The 23691-nt window shown below is 49.9% G+C and overlaps 5 protein-coding genes across 5 annotated transcripts; 4 read left to right on the plus strand and 1 right to left on the minus strand.

Moving 5' to 3' along the window:
- Window positions 1–46: 46 nt before the first annotated feature.
- Window positions 47–1910, plus strand: V8C40DRAFT_238687 (actin cytoskeleton-regulatory complex protein END3-domain-containing protein). The gene is made up of 3 exons (XM_083214497.1): window positions 47–516; window positions 599–833; window positions 905–1910. The coding sequence occupies exons 1-3, from the start codon at window positions 274–276 to the stop codon at window positions 1624–1626; spliced, it is 1200 nt and encodes a 399-aa protein (XP_083075437.1). The 5' UTR covers window positions 47–273; the 3' UTR covers window positions 1627–1910.
- Window positions 1911–2118: 208 nt separating this feature from the next.
- V8C40DRAFT_238690 (long-chain fatty acid transporter ACB1) lies at window positions 2119–2898 on the plus strand. Its single transcript, XM_083214498.1, has 3 exons — window positions 2119–2371; window positions 2488–2555; window positions 2651–2898. The coding sequence occupies exons 1-3, from the start codon at window positions 2275–2277 to the stop codon at window positions 2768–2770; spliced, it is 285 nt and encodes a 94-aa protein (XP_083075438.1). The 5' UTR covers window positions 2119–2274; the 3' UTR covers window positions 2771–2898.
- Window positions 2899–3540: 642 nt separating this feature from the next.
- On the plus strand, window positions 3541–9285 carry V8C40DRAFT_238696 (P-loop containing nucleoside triphosphate hydrolase protein). The gene is made up of 15 exons (XM_083214499.1): window positions 3541–3827; window positions 3935–4478; window positions 4635–5011; window positions 5095–5311; window positions 5395–6134; window positions 6187–6360; window positions 6425–6587; window positions 6649–7008; window positions 7084–7204; window positions 7263–7334; window positions 7388–7438; window positions 7506–7570; window positions 7634–8339; window positions 8424–8804; window positions 8872–9285. Exons 1-15 carry the CDS (start codon window positions 3600–3602, stop codon window positions 9104–9106), a joined length of 4434 nt encoding a protein of 1477 aa, XP_083075439.1. The 5' UTR covers window positions 3541–3599; the 3' UTR covers window positions 9107–9285.
- Window positions 9183–11126, minus strand: V8C40DRAFT_238699 (uncharacterized protein). Its single transcript, XM_083214500.1, has 2 exons — window positions 10736–11126; window positions 9183–10616 (listed from the first exon to the last, which is right to left on the minus strand). The coding sequence occupies exons 1-2, from the start codon at window positions 10899–10901 to the stop codon at window positions 9304–9306; spliced, it is 1479 nt and encodes a 492-aa protein (XP_083075440.1). The 5' UTR covers window positions 10902–11126; the 3' UTR covers window positions 9183–9303.
- A 9401-nt stretch (window positions 11127–20527) lies between these two features.
- Window positions 20528–23109, plus strand: V8C40DRAFT_238707 (NDT80/PhoG-like DNA-binding family protein). The gene is made up of 2 exons (XM_083214501.1): window positions 20528–20983; window positions 21062–23109. Exon 2 carries the CDS (start codon window positions 21090–21092, stop codon window positions 22548–22550), a length of 1461 nt encoding a protein of 486 aa, XP_083075441.1. The 5' UTR covers window positions 20528–20983; window positions 21062–21089; the 3' UTR covers window positions 22551–23109.
- The last annotated feature ends 582 nt before the right edge of the window (window positions 23110–23691 follow it).

Below are 23691 nucleotides of genomic sequence, written 5' to 3' on the forward strand. Positions count from 1 at the left end.
GGTACAAAGGGAAAGTACCTACAGATGGGCTCTCCGTACTTGGCATCTCGAAGCTTCGTCACTCACTGCACTGCTCCTTTGTCCTGCGCCCGTTCACTCACTTCCCTCTGTTGCGGCCGTTTTCGCGATTCGCGAGTTCTTTGCGTAGTGCTTGGTATCCTGCTATTCCGCATTCGCTTTTTTGGCTGCGACCAGCGATTGGAGTTGCGTGTCGAACTCGTTGATTGAACTAACCCCTCGAATCTCCAACCCTCGGATCCGAGCTCCGAAACGATGGCTCCTCCACCCAAGATCGAGCAGAAGGAAATTGAAACATACTGGAATATCTTCGTGGACAGGACAGGAGGAGGACAGTTCCTTACTGGTGAACAGGCCGCGCCCGTCCTCAAGAACAGCGGCCTTCGCGATGACCAGCTGGAAAAGGTTTGGGACCTGGCCGATGTCGACAACGATGGAAACCTAGACTTTGAGGAGTTTTGCGTCGCTATGCGACTTATCTTTGATATTCTCAACGGGGTAAGCTACCTCTACTGCGTGGCCTGTGACGCGTCCCCAGCGGGCTGGATTGGAAACTGACCAACTTGTTCGCGTGCGCCAGGAGTTTGCCGATGTACCAAAGACTCTCCCCGACTGGATGATTCCCGAGTCGAAAGCCCATCTTGTGCAGGCAACTAAAGCCATCACGGGGAAGCAGCCACAATTTGAACAAGTCGAGGACGAGGACGATACCCCTGGCCTGAAAGATGGATTTGAGTGGTATATGAAGCCGGAGGACAAGGCCAAGTACGAGCAGATATATCAGGAGAGCCGAGACATGCGAGGAGAGGTATCATGTAAGACGCCCCCATTTCCCTGTTCCTATTTGGCTTGGATAGTTGCGACAGATATTGACCAGATTTTGCAGTTACTTCCCTCGAAGACCTCTATGAGTCGTTAGACGTCCCCGACACCGACATTCGATCTGCCTGGAACCTTATCAACCCATCTGCCTCATCAAGCATCAACAAAGATGCATGCCTTGCATTCCTTCACATTCTAAACAACCGACACGAAGGCTTCCGAATCCCCCGCACAGTACCTGCCTCATTGCGGTCGAGCTTTGAGCGCAACCAAATCGATTACCAAGTCGACAACCAAAGGGGCGGAGTGTCATCACGGTGGGCTACCAAGGCAGATGACTCTACAGCAACAGGACGCAAGGCCAAGTTCGGCGATCAATACTTGACAAGACTCGGACGTAGCGGTTTCAAGACGGCAGGCACCGACTTCTCGACGGAGAAGACTGAGGATTGGGAGGAAGTGAGGCTCAAGCGCCAACTGCAGGACCTGGAGGACAAGATGAAGAAAGTCGAAGAAATTGCAGAGAGGCGGAAGGGCGGCAAACGTGATTCCAAGCCGGCGCTCGTCAAGCGAGAGCTGGATCAACTTCTTGACTACAAGCGAAGGGAGCTGAGAGATTTGGAAGAGGGCAAGGGCAAAAGCGCTGTTGGTGGAAACTTGAAGAGCATATCGGATGACTTGGAAACGGTCCGTGAGCAAGTGGATGGTCTAGAAGCGCATTTGAGGTCTCGAGAGCAAATCCTGGAGCAGTTGCAAAGAGAGATTGAGGACGAGAAGAGGGGTTGAGTAGGTAGTCAGAGTCGGAGATGGATGGCGGAATCTGGGGGTATTTTATCTTGGGTGGTTGTTTTTGCGCGTGAACCAGACAGCGAGATTGGTTGATTAATGGTTTACCGGTATATAAATGTACATGTATAGATGAGGTTGTAATCAAGGTGAAGTTTAATTTCAACACTGCTTACGAGATGAGCAGACAGAACAGGTTTGGATCTGGCTTGGCCTCGCTTTATGTGTACAAGCAACCTTTGCTCAAACCTAGATTCTACAAACATGAGATTCTGTAATATTGCTTCCTGCTCAACTCAAAGCGTTGCGTCCATGTGAGCTACCATATAATGCTCCTAGGTGCCCATATTCATATTAGTAGCAGGAATACTGCAGATGCCTCCAACATGTGATTCTGCCGGTCTGTACGTGACCCTCAACAAGCCAATCGCGAAGCCCCAACAAAGCGTTCATGCTCGTCATTTGCCCCTCCTTTCCCCCTTCCCCCCTTACAAACTGCTACCTTAGTCCAGCTCGGCTTTACCCCGCTGTCCGGGACCAAAGCTACCTACCTACAAAGAAGCTTTCTTTTCTTATCAGACCACTTTCTTCTTCTATCAATACACCACCAAAGATTTAAACCCAATAAACCGAAAACTTCAAGTCATCATGTCGCACCCAGAGTCCCCCGAATTTCTCCAGGCGCAGCAGGCCACTGAGGCTTTCACCACGAAGCCTACCAACGACGAGCTCCTTCGCCTCTATGGTACGCGACGACCCCTTGGAGAAACCTCATGGCGTGCTTGAACTGGGTAGCTGAAGGCAGCTTGGAAAAGTACATGGGCTTGTGAGAAGTGCAATGTGTTGACTTATTTTGTATAGCTCTTTTCAAGATCGGCAAGGGCTTCGATTTGGAGTCTGCCCCCAAGCCTGGAATGTTCGACATGAAGGTACGTTGCGGAACGAGAAGCCCTCCTCACTGTCTCTCTCATCTTTGCACTCCTCTTGTATGCGTTCATGGTGCTGACGTATGATTGTGATGCAGGGCAAGGCCAAGTACAACGCGTGGAAGGCCGCTGTAGAGGAGGAGGGCATCACCGACCCCGAGGAGGCACAGAAGAAGTACGTTGAGTTTGTCGAGGGGCTCAAGTCCAAATACACCTGATTTCGACAAGATTCGAGGGTTGAATTAGAAGAGGGCACGCTGCGAGTGTAATACATGTTGCTAGAGACGCATGGCTTTTGGGATAGAATGCCAGTTAGCATGAAGAATAAATAAACAAACTGTTCAAGAAGAGAATGTCTCCGCATTGTCCTGGGGTGGCCGTAGTGGATTGTGGCCATTCTTATGATGATCAATCTGATCTTTGAATCGCATTGACGCCTCGATTAGCTTAGCAGGTCATGTTTTGCCTAGCTGTCAGTAGCATGTGCCGTTTCCCATTGTAACAACTTGAAGCTTCTTGTAGTTTATCACGAAAGCTGGCCGTGGCCCTGCGTGACGATGACTGCACTATGTATGTAGATAGTCCATGGAGAGTCAATCGCATTGCCTGGAGGTGGCCTTTAGAAGTGCATATACTGCATACCATTTGCAGAGAACGCGGCGAGCTACTAGGTTCCTGTAGGTAGCCTGCGCTGACCCTACTCTTACATGCACTCTTGCATCAGTTCAAACAGGCTTCTTGTCCTACGATGCAGCATTCACAGCTATTGCATATAACCTATCCCATAGTATAAGATATCATCTAGACATTGAAGCCATCGCCCGAAATGGCAGGTTCAACAAAAGGACTGCTTCCAAACCCCAATGCGGAGTAGAGCTGGACCGATGCATTATGCAATATTAGCCAGGGAATCCTTCGGCCCCCCCTTAGGGCCTAACCGCTCCTCATACATATTTCATCCCGTTCTCCTCATTCATCCTCTTCTCCCTTCAACTTCAACTCCAGCGGCTTCCCCCTTCTCATCTTTATATCTAATTGGTTCTGCATATGATGAATATATCAACTCCCCTCTGCGCTCCCACTGCGGATGCAGCGTTCGGCCCTGTTGTCGACGCGGCGTGTCGTGATGGGTTCGATTTCACTCTTGTCTTTGAGCAATCCATCTTTGTCCTTCTTCCCGCGTCGCTGCTTGTCCTCGCGGCGCCTCTGCGACTCATCCAGCTACGCAAATCGCCAATCAAAGTCGTCGATCACGTATCGCGCGTGATCAAATTGGTAAGTCATCTATCTACCTGTACCCGCCCTTTCGGTGGTGTTGCTGGATCGATAGCCGAGAGCTTGAGAATTAACAAAACACGCGTCTGCCCCCCTTTGAATCACAGTCTGTTGTAGGTTGTCTCGCAGCTCTTCAGCTCGTCTTGATCGCCCTCTGGGCAACCCATGATGGGCCTGCGCGTCTGAACAGTGTGTCTGTTGCTGCTGCCTGTGTCTCCTTTGCCTCTAGCCTCATGTCCTGTGCCCTCTCGTATTTTGAACACGGCAGATCTCTTGGTCCCTCGGCGCTGTTGAATGTCTTCTTACTCGTATCTCTGCTGCTCGACGCTGCTGTTTTACGAACCGTGTGGCTCTCCCTCTCCACAGTAGCTGTCAGTGCGTCCATCCGGGCTGTTCTTACAGCTTCGTTTGGTCTCAAGACGGCGCTGCTCGTGCTTGAGGCAAGAGAAAAGTCGGGTCACGTTGTTGGCCGACAGACTCTCGCCCCGGAAGAGACATCCGGTCTGTATAGCCGGGCCGTGTTTGCATGGGTTGCTCCGCTTCTTCGGACCGGATTCCAGCGCCTGCTTCGGCCGGCCGACTTGTTTCCGCTCGATGAGAAGATGAGTTCGTCAGGACTGAACGAGAGGTTTTGGTGGCATTGGCGAAAAGGTTGGTGTTTTCTTTCCCCTTCAAACCCCATTAGATAGTCGTAAACAAAATACAATACAAACCTAAAACCAAATAAATTAAAACCGTAGAAGCTCGCTGAGCTGCATCCTGTCGGAGTCCGTCGTTACTAACATGGCGAAACCGGTTTCGGTTCAGCATCTCCCTCGACTCAGGCGAACAAGCATCGCCTCATCCTCTGCTGCATCGTCACTCTCCGCTCTGCCATCATCTCCGTTATTGTCCCTCGGCTATTTCTCCTTGCCTTTACCATATGCCAGCCTTTGGTCTTGACCCGCTTTCTCGGCTTTCTCAACGATGAGACGCAATCGGTGAACGTTGGCTACGGGCTCATTGGAGCTTATGGACTCGTTTACCTGGGCATCGCAGCCACGCAGGCGCTGTACTGGCATCAAAATGGCCGCTGTGTGACAATGCTCCGAGGAGTCCTTGTCTCGGCTGTATTTTCTAAGGTTACTGAGGTGAGCGTCGTTGCGGTTGACGATTCTGCCGCATTGACGCTCATGTCTTCCGATGTAAGTCGAATCCGCTTGCCACCTACCACTCGATGTTTTCTAGCAAGAATAACTGACATGCTCACGTTTTACTGCTGTAAAAGGTCGACGTCATCGGCCGTGCTATGAGACAGATTCACGAATTCTGGGCCAATGTCTTTCAGATTGCAATTGCGACCTGGCTTTTGAGCAAGCAAATTGGGTATGCAGCAGCAGGGCCCATAATCGTCTCTGTTCTCTCGCTGGGAGCGACCATGTTTGTCTCGCCATTTGCGCGAAAGTATCAGGTTGGCTGGCTTGAAAAGACCCAAAAGCGAGTTGGTAAGTCGCACAGACGCTGAATTATATCTTGATTTCATCCATTTTCTATGTAATATATCGTACGCAAAAGCTCACATATATAGGTATAACTTCTGCCATGATTGGTCACATCAAGAGTATCAAAATGTCTGGTCTCTCCAAACACCTTTCCGACACCATTGCTACACTTCGCGTCCAAGAAATCACCGCATCCAAGCCCTTCCGAGTTGTAGGCGCAGTGACATCTTCGGTGGCTCAAGTGCCGCTGCTTCTCTCTCCGGTTCTAGCTTTCGCCATGTTCCAAGGCATTACCGCTGCGACGGGAGAAGTGCTCGATGCTACACGAATGTTTGCCGCGCTTTCGCTGATTACGTTGCTTGCGCAGCCTCTGTTTTGGATCTTTGAAGTGGTGCTTGATATGAGTGCTGCATTTGGCGCCTTTGACAGAATCCAAAAGTTTCTGGTCAGCTCTACTCGGGATGAGTATCGGACTGTGGAAACGGCTAATATGATAGATTCCACAACTGTCCACATTGGGGAAGAAGCTGGTTTGATTGAGCTACAGACTCTTCGGTCTCGCAACTCCCACGTGTCTTCGTCAAGCCTCACAGCCACTGCAGTTGAGGTTGAGGATGCTACGTTTGCTTGGACGTCAGAACGACAGGTCTTGAATAACATCAGCTTCTCTCTCAACCGTGGCCAATTTGCACTTCTAATTGGCCCCGTGGCATCTGGTAAGACGACTTTGCTCAAAGGACTCCTGGGTGAGGTGCTTTATTGCAAAGGCAAAGTCTTCCTAGCTAGCAGCCGTCTGTCCTGGTGCGAGCAGACTCCTTGGATTCTGGTAAGTAGTAAATATCCTCACTTTGAAGGACCTGATGGCTGACTGTTCCTAGAATCAATCCATTAGGGACAACATAACAGGGTACTCTCATTTCGACCAGGACCTGTATGACCAGACTATCAAGGCGTGTGAACTTGAGGAAGATTTTAGGCAACTTCCTCAGGGAGATTTTACCAGTGTTGGCAGTAAAGGGCTCGCCCTCAGTGGTGGCCAAAAGCAACGAGTGGTGAGTCTCTCATATATTCTTATATACAAGCATGGGAACGACTGAGTCTCAAATTCACCTCCAGGCGCTGGCCAGGGCTGTGTACTCTCGACCCCGTATCGCCTTGTTTGATGACATATTCAGTGGACTGGATAACGCTACTTCGCAGCGCATTTTTAGAAATCTGTTTTCTTCTACAGGATTATTTAGAAGGTGGGGAACAACTGTGGTATTGGCTACACAAACTGGTAGGTTCATTATTCTTGGTCCCAAGACGTCTTGCCAATACTTGCTAATGCCTTGATCAAGTCGAATTTCTTGCATCGGCAGACCTCATCATTGCACTAAGTCGAGAGGGTAAGATAATAGAACAAGGTTCCTTCTCACAACTCTTAGCTTCAGATGGATATGTGCAGAGGTTGGCCGCCAAGCAAGCCATCGCTTCCAGTCCTGAAGTTCATCAAGACGAGGTTATTTCAGAATCCAGAGCCGAAGTTACTGCACCAAAAGTGGAATACAAAGCCAAACAAGTGGAAATAAAGGATGATAAACGCAGACAGCTCGGAGACTCAACTGTCTACAAGTACTACTTCGGCAGTATTGGACCGATCTTCATTATAACCTTGCTTTCTCTCGAGATCATCTGGGCTTTCCTCCAGAGCTTCCCAAGTAAGCCAAAGTCCTAAACCAAAGAGGCTACACATTGTTTCTTCTCATCTGACTTGTATCTAATAAACTGTCTAGCTGTTTGGCTTAAATTCTGGACAGACTCGAATAGTCAAGGACACACCCAAACGGGCTTGTATCTTGGAGTCTTTTCTGCTATGCAAGTAATCGGCGTCCTCTGGTTTGCCTTGCTTATATGGTGAGTTAAGCATCTGCAGAATATGATTTGAGAGGCCTCTAAAGACTGACGGAAATAGGTTCGTTCTTGTCGTCATTGCGGCAAAGTCGGGAGTGTCACTTCATCATAGACTCCTCTCAGCCGTTGTTAGGTATATTCCATACTTTCACAGTAGATGAGGGATCTCACGCTTACCATTCCAAGTGCACCACTGTCACTCTTTACAACGACTGACTTGGGCTCGATTACCACAAGGTACCTAAATGAAGCGCCAAAATCCTGCTGTTCTCACAACTCTCTGTTGCTCACATATGCACTTTAGATTCTCCCAAGACATTGGCATTCTAGACAACAACCTCCCACTCGCACTCGTGGTAACAATAGCAAGTTAGTAGAGCACCAAATGATATTCTCCAGTATTCCAAACGACTAATCAGTGTATATAAACAGGCTTCTTCGGGGTCCTTGCTAGAGCAGGTCTTCTCGCAGCTTCATCCTACTATGTAGCCATCAGCTTCCCCTTTCTCGCCGCCCTGTATTACTTCCTCCAGCGTGGCTACCTCCGCACGTCGCGACAGCTTCGTCTCCTTGACCTTGAGGAAAAAGCTCCGGTTTACACGCAGTTTATGGAAACACTCTCTGGAATTTCCACGATCCGAGCGTTTGGATGGCAAAATCAGGCCATCTTGAAGAATCACCAACTCGTTGACCAATCTCAGAAGCCTTTCTATCTTCTCATGATGGTCCAGCGATGGCTCGTCCTTGTCCTCGATCTAACCACCACGGCGCTTGCTCTCCTCATTGTCGGATTTTCTGTCAAGCTTCGCGGATCCGTTTCTGTTGGGCTCACTGGCGTGTCGCTAGTCCAACTTATCACCATGAGCGAAACGCTAAATATGCTCATCCAGTTCTGGACCTCAATTGAGACTTCTATTGGGGCCGTTGCTCGTATTAAGCAATTTGCTGAAGAGACCCCAAACGAGAGTCTTCCAGGAGAAGATCAAGAGGTGCCTGCTAATTGGCCAGACAAAGGACATGTCGTCATACAAGCTCTTGAGGCATCGTATGACGAGAATGATGGTTTCAAGGCTCTTGATGGCGTTACGCTAGACCTGAAGCCCGGGGACAAGACTGCCATTGTTGGGCGTACAGGAAGGTGTGTTTCACTCTTTTGCTCTTCGGAACTCCTCTATGAGACGTTCTGCCTTTACAGCTGAACCTAACGTGTCTATCTTCATAGCGGTAAATCTTCACTCTTATTAGCCCTCCTCCGCCTGCTCGACCCATCTTCTGGCACTCTCAGCATCGATTCCATCCTCCTTAGCACCATCCCTCGCGAAATCATCCGTTCCCGCATTATTACTGTGTCTCAAGACCAGTTCGTTCTCCCCGGAACCATACATCACAACATTGACCCGTCAGCCTCCTACACCGACAACGCCATTGTCGAAGCCCTGCGTGCCGTCGATCTATGGACCGTGATCGATTCTCGGGGTGGCCTCGACGCGACTTTTGAAGAGGACATGCTGAGCCATGGACAGAAGCAACTCTTTTTCCTCGCGAGAGCTGTGCTGAAGAAGGATTGCGGTAAAGTTGTTCTGTTGGACGAAGCTAGTAGCAGGTAATACATACACAACTCAAATGATGGTATCAAAACTGAGGCTAACCAAGAAAACAAAAAAATAAAGTCTAGACAAAGAAACAGAGCAGATGGTTCGTACGACCATCAACACACACTTCAAAAGCCATACTGTCATCTCCATCGCCCATCATTTGGAAACTATCCTAGATTTCGACCGGGTCGTGGTCATGGATAAGGGCCGTGTTGTGGAGGCCGGGCCGCCTCGAGAACTGCTACGGTCTGCTGGTCAGGGCAAGTTCAAGGCTCTGTGGGAGGCAAATAACCGTGGAGCGCTCAATTGAATGGAAACGAAGAATACCGCCATAGCGATATTCTCGAAAAGCCAATGTCTATCCGTTCAGCATTTGGGATTCACCCCGTTGATCAACTGCATAATGCAATCTTACTAGCTCAACCTGGTAGAGACGGAAATATTAATGATATTGCGAAGAATATGCCAGATCTATATCTAATACATGCCATGTTTCAACTTTTATGTTCAAGGATCTATCCTATTCCTCTCCACCGTAATGATCCTGCCCTTTCCCCCACGTGCAGCTCTGATATATCTCTCTACCATAGTCGCAACGTCTATAGCCTCACGGTAAGCAATCCCCTCTGACGGAAGAGCATCTTCTCCAGGAGTCCACCCTGTGTATATTCGAAGCAGCGTCACTTTCCCCCACGATCCGACCCAGTCCACGAAATCATGTTCTGAATGCAGCATCAGGGCTTTGAACCATGGTGCGCATCCTGTGAGATCGAGAAACTCGAGTGCATAGAGGTTTCTGCTGAGCATCCTTAGCACCAGCAGAGCCTCGCTCCAGTCATGATCTATAGAGTGAGAATAGTAATTCGTCCCTCCGTATGCTATATTCTGGCCCTGCGGTGTAGTAACTGTGGAGAGGCGAGCTCGTGGGGTAAGAGATGGATCGGGCCAGTAGGCAAGACTCAAATGAGTAATGGTAGTAAGCTTTGATGATAGAGCTAGTAGCTGCCTCCACGATGCTTCTGAGGCCAACTGAGGGTCGAGAGCGAGTGACAAATGAGTGAGGTTGGGTAATAGTACTCGTGGAGGACTGGGAATGATCTCGCTCTCGTCCCAAGACTCCTGCGGCTCGCTGGAATCCACCTGCTTCTTTGACGGATACAGAAGCTCGGAGACTTCCTTGAGCGTTAGGGAATGGCCTAAGGAGCCCGATAAATCCAAGTAATTTACCTCAGCATTGACAGAGGTATGGTATTCCGAAATGCTATCGTCTTCTGCCTCCTCCAGAGATTCTGGAGAGGGAAGAAGTATTAGTCTGAGGTCTTGAACCGATAGACCATCTGGGCTTGCAATGCCGACCCATCGAATAAGCGCAGCTTTAAGATGTGCAGGGATATAGTACAAATAGTACTGGTTATACACGCGGTGAAGGTCCCAGTCAGCAGCGATTTTCCTGAGAATGATGTCGATGAGACTTCGCGGAGCTGGCAGATACGTGCCCGGTAAAGTCGAATCAGCGAGGCCACACCGGTTCACGGTCGACGAGCCGGATGCCTGGCCTTGGAGATGCGTAGCACCGCCGCTGGAAGCAACCCAGCTTCGTGGGGGAGGAGGGCCAGCTGGGAGGCGGCGGCCATTGTTGTCAAGCCTCTGCCTGTGCTGCCGTCTGGGTGCGGGGGTTGGAGTGTCTGGGATCTGCAGTATCTCCCTGAGGGCTGGCGGCACAGATGGTGTGACTGTGGGCAATTGCCGCGGAACTGATGAGTCTAGAGAGGCGTGCCGCAAGCTGGCCAGCAGCTCGTTGACGCTCCTGGGAGTCTTGCCTGTGCGGAACGATCGATGGTCAGTTCAGCTCCCGCCAACATGAACACACCCGCGAGCGAGGCGGCAAGGAATAAGGCGACCAAACCACCTGGGGGAGGCCACATGAGATGAGACTCACCAGCTGCGTTGGACGAAGACCCGGGCGCCGGAGAGGCCGTCGGGGCTGGCTTGAATGGCTTGAGATGCTGCCTTTTCTTAGGCATGCCAGTGCAGGGAAGCAAAATAAACGTGCCTGTGTTACCGGAAGCTTGCAGGAACCAAGTCGCGAGTTGCGAACCGCTCATATACTTGGTACCAACGGTTTGATGACTCGACTCCAGGCATCCCAGTTCAAAATGACTCCCAAAGCCATGTTAGCAACTGGAAAAGCCCCGCTGGCCGAAGCCTGAGGAGCCACAAGCCGGACACTAGGCCCGCTTTGCTCAAGAGTCATTCATTGGCTTGAATCCTTTGATTCCGCCACCTCCATACTAACAATAGCATCTCGTCTCGTCTTATACGGACGGCCCTCTGAAGGGTGGGAAAAAAGCACCGCCCAGCGTCGCAATCATTCTCGTCTCCCTCTGCAGGCTTAGCCGGCCGTTTGCTGTATTCCATAAGCAAGCTTCGGCTGCCTGCATGCGCCACCATAGGTCTAGAAGTCCAACAGAAATCCGCCATGAGTGGTTGTGTCATCTTGGGGCCGTGCCTCATACCCCTGCAACTTGCTGTGGTGGTGTACAGGCAAGTGACTTTACTGACTCGACCGTTACTTTCCACGACGCGACCATGTGTTGATTTTTCTGTCAACTGAAGCTGGGATAGCCCTCATGAACGCATGTGGATTTTTGAAGATAAGTGAACTTATTCATTCAAGAATTCATTTGAAGCTGCTGTTGACGGATCATAGCAAGAGTTGCCCTCCGTCTTAGCTCTCTGCCCCCTACCCAGTTCTTTCCCGAGTTTGGACCTAAAAACTGAATATGTTTCTTCGATATTCAGCAGAAAACCAGCATCTGGCTATGTGCCAATCACACAAGTTGTCCTGATAACAAGGGAGGCGGGTATGCATTCTAGATACGGGGCGCGTCTTGGCTTCTCTCATGGCTCCGCCCGTATGTTATCATTCTCTTTCACCCGATGCAGATTATAGGCCGCTTTTCCCAGGACTGCTCCCGATTTGCGTTTTATCCCTGTAGAGTTAATTAACTAGATTATACCAATTGTGAATTTCCATGTTCCACGAAAATTGCAAGATACATATGCAGCTGGTGCTATATACGCACCCCATCGGCCCTTTAACTTCGGAAAGCCGTCAAAAGGAAATCTGAGACTGTCCGATCCTGCAACGGGTTCAGCTTTATCGGATGATGGATCCTCCTAAAACAATTATGCCCCCAAGCCGTCCAACGGACTGCTGCCGCACCTACGCGTGATTCCGTAGATTGGGCTGTTTGAGTGAGTGCTACAGAGTTGCTTGGGCCCTGGAGATAGCATATGACTCCCGCTGAAGTGGCGTGAGATAGTTGGACGCCTTATTTGAATCTACTTCTGTTCAAATGAGTATCTATGGAGGAGTTTCTGGCCATGTCATATTGATAACTCGCTGATACGTCCATCAGATGTGGAGAGACTTCATGACGGTATTTTTGATAATAATCAAGTTATCAAGCCCCCCCTCCGAGCTTTTAGCCATCGCTCTCATGCCTCATTGCTCGTCATCATCTTTTGGAATTTCCTCACCGGATATCGAAATAGTGCAGTTTAGCCATTAGTCAAAGATCAAGAACGTAATTGAGCTTGCCTGTGTGTTACCACCCTGCTCTGAACGCCTAGCATTGTAGGGTGGAGTAGGGGGCAAACCTGGAGAGGAGAGGCATATGCTGATGGGCCTCTGCTGCGGTAAATAGCAGCTATCCCCATTACTACCGGATAGAATAGTGGTCATCGTAATACTTGCCTCATCGGCTACGTGGAACCACAAGACTAGGTGGCCCGATGCGGAAACGCGAAGCGAGAAAGCATGAATATCAGGAGATAGTCAAAGAGTCTGAGTGACGTGAAGTGCTCCAGAATTGCCCTAGCCGTCAAATGACGTTTCAGCATATGAGAATGACCAAAGGAAACCCCATGTGGCAGTATATACGGAGAAGCGGATCGGCATAGCCGATAGCAATGAGCTTTTGAGACCTAGATAGTAATAGCTCGATGGCTCTTAAGGATTCTCTCATTTTAGGGCATCCGTACAGCGTTGCCACCAACAACATACCCAATGTCTCCTGGTCAATTCCATGCAGCTGAGCTATTGGTTAACAAAGTTGCCTTGGCTGAGCTTCTACTTGGGTGTATATGTAAGAAAGGGGCAATTTTGCGGTTATATGACAGCGATGTACGACATACCACGAAAGTATAGCGGCCTGGAATTGCGCCAAGAATGGAGAAAAAGAGAGAAAGGAAAAAAGGAAGCGAGAAAGCTGCAGCTCGGGACTCTGGTTCCATTCAGCCAATGATAAAGGAATGGTTGCTTTAAGGTGAGAGGAGAAGATAAAAGCAGTTACCGGGGCATACTTAGGTACAATATCGTGGTGGCTGATACGGGAGCTAGGTGTTGTTTGTAATACAGCAGTATCATGATTAAGAGGTTGAAATTTCATGACTGTTAAAAGAAAGAAAGGTTTAATGCCTAGAGACTATTGAGGTCTATATTTCAAGACTGACATATCTAAGGACAGAGACAGCTTGATGCTATTCTCTTTGGCAGGATAAAAGTGTAGGTATTAGAACTAATATGCGTTGCTACGAATTCAAAACAACAAACCTGAGGACCCATAGCCACATTTGAAATTATTTCGTATAGACAAAGTATGTAGTGCAATTCCCCATCATACAGGCAAGTTGGAACATAAAATCTGATCTTAGTTCATCATGGCTGGCAAACGACGAACGCTATCTGTAGCTTGGATGTGAGACGGAACTTTCGAAAAAAAAATCCTTGTCCGCAGCAAATACTCGTACTCGTAATTTCACGACGGAATTAGCGTGACCTCCAAAGCTATGAGCACTTTGCCATATGTACGAGTATCAACGAGCCCAAACAACAGGATCCACTGTCGCCTTGGCCTTGCTAGGCAAATATAGCATCTAATTTTACAGATCCCGTGTACATTAAGATCTCCAATTCAACTTTGTAGAAATCATGTCACTTGCCGTGAAATAAGTAACTCGAAGTAGCCAAGTAAGGTCATTGGGGGGAGGGGGTGCAAAAAAACAGAGAAAGTCAGTTATAGTAGCCTATGCCCGCAAAACACGTTGCCGGCCTTGGCCACATCGGTTTAGGGGGCTGCTTCACATCATGTGCGTAGCCGGAAGGGAGGGATAGCGGCGAAGATAGCACCCCCGACCTATACTGGTTCTGACGTAGCAACCGACACGAGTATCGACCGCTGAGGCATTGCGTCAGTTTTGAGAGCGAGGCAGACAGACGTAGGTTTTGGGATATGACCGAACATACGGCCTTAAAGCAGCAGCCCTCCATCACATGGCCCCTTTACTGACTGCGGGCTGTCGGAGAGATGCCTCCTTTCGCTAGCCTTGACTCGACTCGCCTCGCCTCGACTTGATGATACCAACCCGATGCAGCTCGACATTGGCCTGCACTCGAAGCCGAGGAACGGAGCAAAAAGGAGGCAGTGGCAGAGGGTAGAGACAGAAAGAGGCCGAGGCCAGATCAACGTAAGAGACTGCGTGTGCATGCGTCAGCTTGTCTCTGATACACACCATTGTGCGTAGTCCGGAGCGCATCCGGGTGACTGGAGAGAAGGAAACTAGTTGGTGGCACAAATGTTAGAACCAAGGTAATACGACAAGGTGTCTCACTTGCAGTCAGCAGAACAGCATTAGCATTGGCCATGAATCTGATCGGTGTCGCAGGCTGGGCGAGGAACGTTGATAGCGTCGGCCGACGAGTTTGTGTGTACGACCACGGGAGTATGAAGTATGGGTGATGGCATTGCTAGCTCCCCTCCTCTGATGAGGTCGCGTTGGGTGATTGGGGACATGTATAGGGGCGTGAAGCTATCTCCAACTTCCCATTGCCGGCTTGTAGAGGCCTTGACCTACGCCCCCCTTTAGGGGGGTGGATTGAGCAGTAGCAGCTGCTACCCATGGATGCAAGTGCAAGAATCGCGTGGTGGTATGAAGCCAGAGAGGAGAGTTCAGTCGTTTCCATCTACGGGCGGATGAGCCATGGATGTTTGGGATTTCTTGGTTGGTTCTGGTGTAGCACAGTTGCAGATGGTGATGAGTTGGAGATTTGGATAGGAACACACATCTTAGTACCTGTATCCTTGTATCTCTTACTGGTGGAAAGGCCTGAGGCAAAAGCCCGTGCTTCTATTGTACCTTAGTACATGTCCACGGGTACCTTAATGAAAGAGAGAACAGAGTACAGATGCGGTACCTGAAGCTCCATCACAGATCAATGGCGTTGCGGTGTAGCCGGCCGCACGCACTGATTATCATCTGGTACCACCAAGGTGCCGGCCAATCTCGGTGAACGCCTGGTATCATCCACAACCTTGCACGGCGATGTGCCATGATCAACGAACCGCCCCTCTTCTCCAGATACTAACCCCCCGTAATCCAACCCTGTAGGCTCCATAGGTGCTGCAAACAAGCTTGCAGGGCGCTAGATACCCCTAGCTCAAGAGGATCCGGCCCCGTTGCCAGGAGCATTACAGGGCGACCTACAGGCGGCAAGGACCCATAGCTTGCGGCTCCATGGAGACGGAAATTACTCAGAAGAGCAACTGAGCAAACGCGCAGCGGCCAATGAGTGGCCCGGAAGCAACGACGCATGTCCGATACTTTGACCCTCCACTCCAACCGGTCAGGACAGAACTCCATCTCCAAAGCCTTCATCCCGTCTGCAAAACAAGGTCGACCGCTTCCCGGGTACTTGGGGCGCGCTATGCATGGACATCTGGCCTCTGCCTCTGAGTCCTTGCTGGACCCTCTAGGCGCTCTCGCATCGCCCCCCTGCTCACCGGTTGCAAGCACGATACGGCACTCTGGACGTGATGGAGACAAACCTGAGGCAATGAGCGAATCAGCGTGTCCAAGAGCTTCAAGCATGCAAGCATTCGTTGCGGCAGCATCAGCCAGCCGCCGCTAAGTCCGAGCGTGAGACAAACGTCCTCGACAGCTGAAGCCTGACGACCCTCACAAGTCCCATTGCCGCCTATTAGCTGGCTTTCTTGGTCCTGGCCTGACCCTGGCTGGGCCGCTTCGGATGGCCGACGAGGATGAGGACGAGAATTTCAAAGACATGGGGACCTGGGATTGGACTTGGCCCAACGCCGACTCTCCCGTGTTGGCCTCTAGCCTGCGATGCAGCGATAGCACCAGCACCAGCACCAGCAGCAACATCAAGGCAGACACAGATGCAAGGAGCAGAGGCAGCCATCGCCTCACCCGACTGGCGACAATGCTGAAGCTCAGTGGCCCCCAATCTCCGTGTCACGCCGTGCCATTTCTGCCTTTGACTTAGACGGCCAAAGGGGTAACACGAAAAATGCAAAACATTCTCTGGCCCTACGTATTGCGTTATTCTTGAAACTCATGGCACACAAGCTGTCCACTTCATATTCCATGCTCAGGGCTGGCTCCTCCTGTTCGTATCGGGATTGAGAAATGCGGAATCACAGTTGCGATTTGTCACCTCGTACACAGATCTATCTGATCTCTTTCTTTGTTACCTGCCTCGGTTTGGCTGCCCTGTCATAACACTGGGGGTTGGAAACCCTGCTGGGCACTATCATGGAGGCATTTGATTCCATCTAATCTTCACTTTCCTGGCAAGTCTATTTGGTCAATTACCTCGTCAAACAGCTTGTTCCTATAAACTGGCGTGAATTCCCAGCAACGGGCCGATCCGACCTGGCTCTAAACGCCTCCTCCCTCCTTGGCAATTTCGACTACTTCGTTAATTGTTTGCTTTTACAGGCCGACATTGCGGCATCGTGGGGCCTTTTGTTCTCAACCAAGCGCACCGCCTGTGCTTTAACGCCCCTCCTGGGAGTTTATGATGTGTACAGGACGCGGTGGCTTTGTTCCAAGAGTCGTCGCTGCCCTGGTCTACTGGAAAGTTACACAGGCAAATAGTGCCTGCGTGGCTCCCTAAACACTCCCATTGGATAGCCTCCTGGGCTGCGGCCCAGGGCCTTGCTTGCCTCTTCATCTATTCCTCCGTTCTCGGATCGGCTGATCAGAGACGGCAAAATCCACCTTGCTCGGGTAGATGGTCTCGCCATTGGCTCCTATCATCAATCCGTTGCCTCGAGCGTACTAAAAACAGATGCGCCAAGGGCAAGCTGGGTCCTCTCTTCGAGTTTGTAGCTGGGTCACGATTTACAGGCTAAGAACTGCGGTTGGTTGACATCACCATCACGGCTGTGCTTTTTCTTCATTTTTCTGCTTTGCCTCCCAAGTGTGTCAGATTGTGTGCCGCCTACCGGGACCTAACAGCTCGCCCATGAAGCTGGAGGAGGCATAAAACTTGAGCGACCAAAACTCGCGTGCCTACAATATTATCTTGACAACCATGGCTATCCAGGTTGTGGTACCCCTTCGTGAAAAACAAAGCACATCTACTCAAGTCGAGACGCAAGTCCAGGATCAAAGCCACGTTGCTTTGAGACGTCAGACCCTTTGTTCATCTGCCGCTTTATAGGCTGGTGGATCACTCGACTACGTGGCACAATACGAATAAAGGGACAATGGCTTAATTATAAAGTCCTAATCATCCAGAAACTCGCAGTACGCCACAACTGTGGCATCATTACTGAGAGAAGATGCGCTCACCTAGAGCCGTATCGTGGGGGCATTGTTGCATCTTGAGCTTGGCTTCTACTCTGGATCTTACTGGACACACGTTGATCTGATTCTCCTCTTTCAACGCATTTTCCATCGTATGCACTTACCCGTCCCTTTTCTTGGCAACGACCCCCCGGTCAAGGATCTCCTGCTCAACAAGAGGCCCGCGCGACAGCACATTGGAGGCGGAGACATGGCGTCTGGATGCTTGCATGCTTAGTTCCTCGGAAGGGGGGAGGGGTGTGCGCGAACAACTCAGCAGGCGGTTATCCCAGGTGAATTGAGGCAAGAAGAAAACAAACTTGGCGACCCTTGACGCAATGGCGCCCAGCTGGAGGGTATCGTTAGTCCTGTTAATCAAGACCGACCATCTATTCTCAGGCCATGGAAGCGAGCTGCTTGAATTTCTGGGATTGTGTAGCACGCAACCCATTACTCCATGACCTGACCGCAAATGAGGTTGATGGCCAAGTTATGCTCACTGTAGTAGGAGCGGGTCGCTTCCCCGGTTCCGCGGCGAAATTCGGAGTCTCTGTTTGGCTGGGGTCGCGAGGTGCTTGCAACTGCTTAAACATTACCCTCTGACTCCTGCGGCTTCTTGCTTCCTCCTGTAACTGGGAAACCCTTTAGCTTCACTCTGCCGGTGAGCTCCTTCAACGGCATACCTCCTATGAGAACCAGTTATATGCATATCGTGATCCACACAGCCTGTACATCCACGATTTGCCTCGACCGAGCCAGGTTAATACTTTGATATATACCTTAAGGATTGAGGGGATAGGGGGAAAAGTACGTGCTCGAGCTCCCTGCACACCATTCCGGGTTGAGTCCTTTCGACCCTGTCTGTCTCGGCAGCCACACGATAGACATCTGCTCTGAGCTCCACAGCCTAACCAACTCGGACTCTCTCTTCAAGCCTTTCCGAGCTTTGTTTATTAAAGGCCTCGATGACGCTCATCTCCTTCTCTCCTCCTTCTCCTTCATCTTGTGGCCTTCTTCCACTACTCATTCCAGGCTCATCTCTCACACATACCGGATTTCTTTGAAACACTTGTAGCCAATTCCATCTCAACCAGATCGGATGTTGTGATCTCTACTGTTCACCATCATTCACAGTCCTTCAGCAAGCCTGCACCATTATTATCACTTTGCATACTATACCTTGGGCACGAAAGGAGTCCACATACTCTTCAACAACACTAGCTACGAGCTCAATACACTCATTCCGCCTACAAACCAAGAAAGCTGTTGGAAGTGAGTCCTTTCTTTACTGTTTTCACTTCTCCTACCGGCAACACAATCATCTTGATCAACCAGTCTTAAGGCGCACAGCATAACACCAACTCGATGGAACCTTTTTTCTCGTCTATCAACTGACATTCTCCCCTCTCTAAATGCATTGAGTTATGGAAGGGAGTCAAGGGGCACGGCTTAGGAGCAAAAGAACTAATCAGCATAGCAGTTCTCTTTCGAGTTGTCCTTTACACACCATCTTTTTTTCTGCCTCTTTTCGCCTTCTATACTACACTTACAGCAGGTAAGAGACTCCAATACTTTTAGTTTCAGAGTTTCCACTGAAACTATGAGACTCTGATACTGCCGGTGCCCATTCTCCTCTTGTGACGACATTAGAAAGCTGACGGCTCCATATTCGAGACAGATATAAGCTAAAGGATCAAGAATCCGAGGCTCCCCGACGACATACATGAAGGATCGAGATTAAATAATCCCATCGACAACCCCGATTTCATACCCACTTCTAGTTAGCGGCAGCAGCTCTCAAGGAGATCAGGCTACCGCTGATTCACTTGCGCCTCATCTACGGCTTTGAGATTCCTACAGCCTTTCCAGCCTAATTTTAATCTTGGCCACGGCCATCCTTTTCCATCGGAGATTTTAACGTATGCATTCTCAGCAGCAGAAGGTATTCCGTTCTCTTGCCCTTCCTCTCCCTCCCCTTTTCTTTGCCAATCCATGAACAACAAGTCGCCGTAGCAAACTTGCGAAACTTGCAAAGTCAAAGTTTAGCAGTAAGCGGCTTGTTATTCTTGAGATGGCAACTGAAATGGATGTGCTATCTTCAGCGTATGTGAGCCAAGGCAGCAGTTTGTTTCACAATGAGGTACGTTCTCATGGATATGAGGTTCTTTTGTTATACATTCCACTATCAGAATCGTTGTCATTTTACGCATTTGCCGCGCTGTCTATCGCGCGTCCTCAATATCCGCCGCTCTCACTTGTAGCAAGATCTTGCTATGGGCGATTTCGGCACCATATGCACACGACATAGGCCAGATGCAGACTCCCCCTCCCTCTTCAGACTGGTGTTTGTGTAACCTGCCCCCAGTCCACCCACCCCCCCAGCACTGCCTGGCGTGCTTCTTCCGATGTGCCCTTTACAGCCATTGCATGACTCCTGGGTACTGCACTCAGACCGAGAAGTATCTCAATGTACCTTGCTGTACCTGGGTGCCTCACGGCTGTGTTACCAACGCGCACCCCCTGCGGTCAAATCCAATCTTGTCTCCAGTGCCAAGAGCAGCCTACTAATGTATTGTCTCTAATCTCCTTAGGCCCCTACGCAATAGCCATTGTCAAGGATGCTTTGCTTGTGGCTGATTGGAATACAGCATAACATTCAGAAACAGCTTCAAAGCCTGACCTTGATCCCCGCATCGTACCTCAACACGCAAATATATATACTGATGCTAGAATCTGATGCTAATACCTTCTGTTACTCTAGGATTACGACTCTTCGCCACCACCTTGCGCGGAGCTTGACTATCTTGACATACACTCACAGCCGGGCGATATGAGGTGAGTTCTGTCCATCACACCAACTTTGTTGATCGTCTTCTCGTTGGTACACCCAACCCAATCTGCCCGGTCAGGGAACTGCTGCCCATCCGGAAAACTCATTTAATCTACCTGTAATGAGGCCCAGAAGCTTCTACTTGGGCAGTGGAGGTTGCCCCAGGGACTTGTACCAGGCCCTCTGCCGCTGGCCGCTACATGGACTCGTGCATTGGCTCTGTGCTACCATCTATGCTGGCAGTATAACCAAACCTCTTGTCTTTGGTTGTACTCGGGCACCCGGTCTCTGAATGGGCCTTCTCTCTCTTGCGTCGTTTTTTTTTTTTTTAATTCTTTGTTTCTATTTTTAATATTTTTTTCTCATTTCTCTTCACCAAGAATCTTTGTCCCTGACTGTATACAAAAACAGCATCCTCTTCATCTTGTCCTTTACTCTCTTTCTTCTCTTTCTTCTCTTTCTTCTTTATCTTTTAGCTCTTCATATATTCACAGGCTCTCTAACTAGAGCTCTCAGGTACACCCAGGAAACAAATACGTCGGCTCTAGCAATAGAGCCCTCGCAACCCCCTGCGCTTCTAAATCTCTACCACCCTACAGGACTTGGGGCACCGACGCAATACCCTCAAGACAGCACTGCTTTTTACCAGCCGGTCTCTCAAATATTCCCAGGTTTGGATGTCAGGCCTCGCCTGCATTCCAGGTAAGTTACTCCAGCGAAGCTCCAACGATGAAGTTGCACCAAAATATGCACGTACATTTTTTTTTAACACTGATGCAGTTACAACAGCACCGAGCCCTCAACTGGCATGGCGCAGGCTCACCATCAGCAGCACCGCACCACTGGACTGCCGCATTTGACAGGGCAAGTAAGCACCAGAGAGCGATACTCTGCTGCCACGCCCTCATTTCGGAGGGCTTCGGAGCACCCTGTCAGTGTCAGGTCGCCGTCCTTTCCGGGGGTGCCTCTGCGCCGCCTGCCATTGTCGCCAACCCCAAGCCCACTTACCTCCTATGTTACTCCGGCCGGGAGGATGGAAGCTGGCCAGTTTCAAAACAGACCCTCCGCAACAGCCGTGCCTCCGCTCATGTCTGTCCAGACATCTGGCTCGCTCCAATATGAGAACGGGACGCAAATCAAGATTGATATTACGGGCACAGTTGACAAGGGCTTCTTTCTGGCCGAGGGCGAATGGACTTGCTATCGGCGCAACTACATGACTTGCGCCTGCTCCTATTCGCTGCATCCGCATTACCCCAATACTGCAGTCCATTTTATCCCCCCAGGATCGACCCAAGCCTACCAAGTCTTTGGGCTGTACATGTCAATATCTGCCGTCGTGGCGGACAACGACCAGCAGAACATTGAGCTGGTCCAGCATACCCCAAAGAGAGACAAGGGACCAACGTCCAAGCCTGAGAAGGTCCAGCTGGCCCCCAAAAACTCTGTGCCGTCGCATCATGGTATCTACAACGACCCCACGAGCGCATCTGGTGCTAGGGCAATGTATCAAGATGGCTACGGCGGACAGGGAGCTGTTCAGCCTGCAACTGAGCATACGTTTGAGCGCATCCAGTTCAAGCAGGCTACTCAGAACAATGGCAAACGGAGGGCTGCCCAGCAGTACTACCATCTCATGGTGGAGCTATGGGCAGATCTTGGTTCGTCGTTTAGCTCGCAGTCTTCCGACAAGTATTTCAAGATTGCGTTTAGAAAGTCCGAGAAGATGATTGTCCGTGGTCGCTCCCCCGGCCATTATCAGAACGAAAAGAGACGAAGCCACAGTGGTGGCCCTGGGGGTTCTTCTGGGACGATGGGAGGATACGGATCATTGACAAACATTGGAGAATTTTCGTCTCACTCTGGTATCATTGGCGGAAGCAGCACGTATGGGAATTCTTATGACTCAAGGGGATCGGTATATGGGACGCCCCGAAGCCATGACGTTCCATCTGAAGCGACTATCCCTTCTGAAGATGACAAGGTAATGGCAAACACCAAGGGATACTTGTACTATCCTGGGCCAATGTACGACAACTCCCACTCAAGGCCCATGGAGATGTTTGGCACCCGTAACGACCAGGAGACTTCACCATCGCAGTCGTCAACCGACACCAAAGTAAAAAGCGAGTACGACGTAACTCCTCGCGTCTTTCACCCACCGCTGACGGAGAATCGTCGCCACCCTGGGCCGTTTGAGGGCAAATCTACTTCAGGGGGCTATTACCCGACCATCCTATCATCCCCAACCACAAGTTTGACTTTGTGATGAATAGGATTGCGTGCTAAGAATCCGACAACGGTGTTATAGCTCCGGGTTCGTTCTTGCAGGAATGAGAAAAAAAGACGCCCCAGCTGAAGAGAGTGAGAGATCGAAGCTCGGATCCCGGAGCCTACGGGAACGAAACTTGTGCAATGATAGAGCCAAAAGCAGACAATAAAAAGCGATATTGACTTGGGATATGGGTTGGGATATGGAATTGGAATACGGACTTGGAATATGGGATAAATGGGAGTTCACTGGAACTATACGTGACTGGGCAAGCCGCAGGGCTCATGTCGATATGCGGCATTCCAGGACACACATGAATGCTACGGCCACTTGGGAAAAGAAATCATTTTTGCTTGGAAATAGAGTCGTCCTTCAATCCCTCGCTGCTGGATAGCTCATGAGGTTGACCTCATGAGCTGGATCAACCACGCCAACGCTTTTGGAACAGCAGGACTGGAAACGACAATGATGCGGGATTTGGATTTCATAATGGGCCTTGTTCAAGATTGGATTTATTCTTCTTCTTATTATTATTATTTACGGTTTTGCTTTGCCCATGTAGTTTGTTAATGAAGGTTATCCTCTTTTTTTACTGTTTTTTTTTTTTAATACTACCCCTTTCTCGCTCTGCTTCGTGTTGACTTTTTTTTTCTTAATATTTTCATAACGATACTTGTTACTTGACTTCACCTATTGTTTCTTGTTCCGTCGGTTGTTGGGCTTCGCTCGTCATTCCGCACACTGTCGTTTCCATTAGCAGAGAGGCTTCTGCATGGTTAGCCGAGGTCGCCGTTTGCTGTAAGATCCTGCATTCTTTCGTCACACCGGGTACCGGGGTCTTGATGCGTGGCGTTGGGAAATCAACAATGTGAGGGGGGGCCATGCATGATGTAGCCAGGGTTTCGCATTGGCCGAAGCGAAGACTCCATACTTTTTTTTTGTGTGCGACCATCACCTGTATGCGCTTTTCTCTTATTATCTCGCATTGCTCGCGTTCACAGGGTCTTTCTTTATTTTTATGAAATGCAACACAATTACAATCTCTATCGTGCTTGGCGGATGATCATTCAGGGGCTGGACCACAATATTGCGATTTACCCCTCTTAGAGGGTATCATTGCGGCTGAATTTTATCTTTA

The sequence above is a fragment of the Trichoderma camerunense genome (genome assembly GCF_050948025.1).
Source record: "Trichoderma camerunense strain CBS 138272 chromosome Unknown V8C40scaffold_5, whole genome shotgun sequence".
NCBI lineage: Eukaryota > Fungi > Ascomycota > Sordariomycetes > Hypocreales > Hypocreaceae > Trichoderma > Trichoderma camerunense.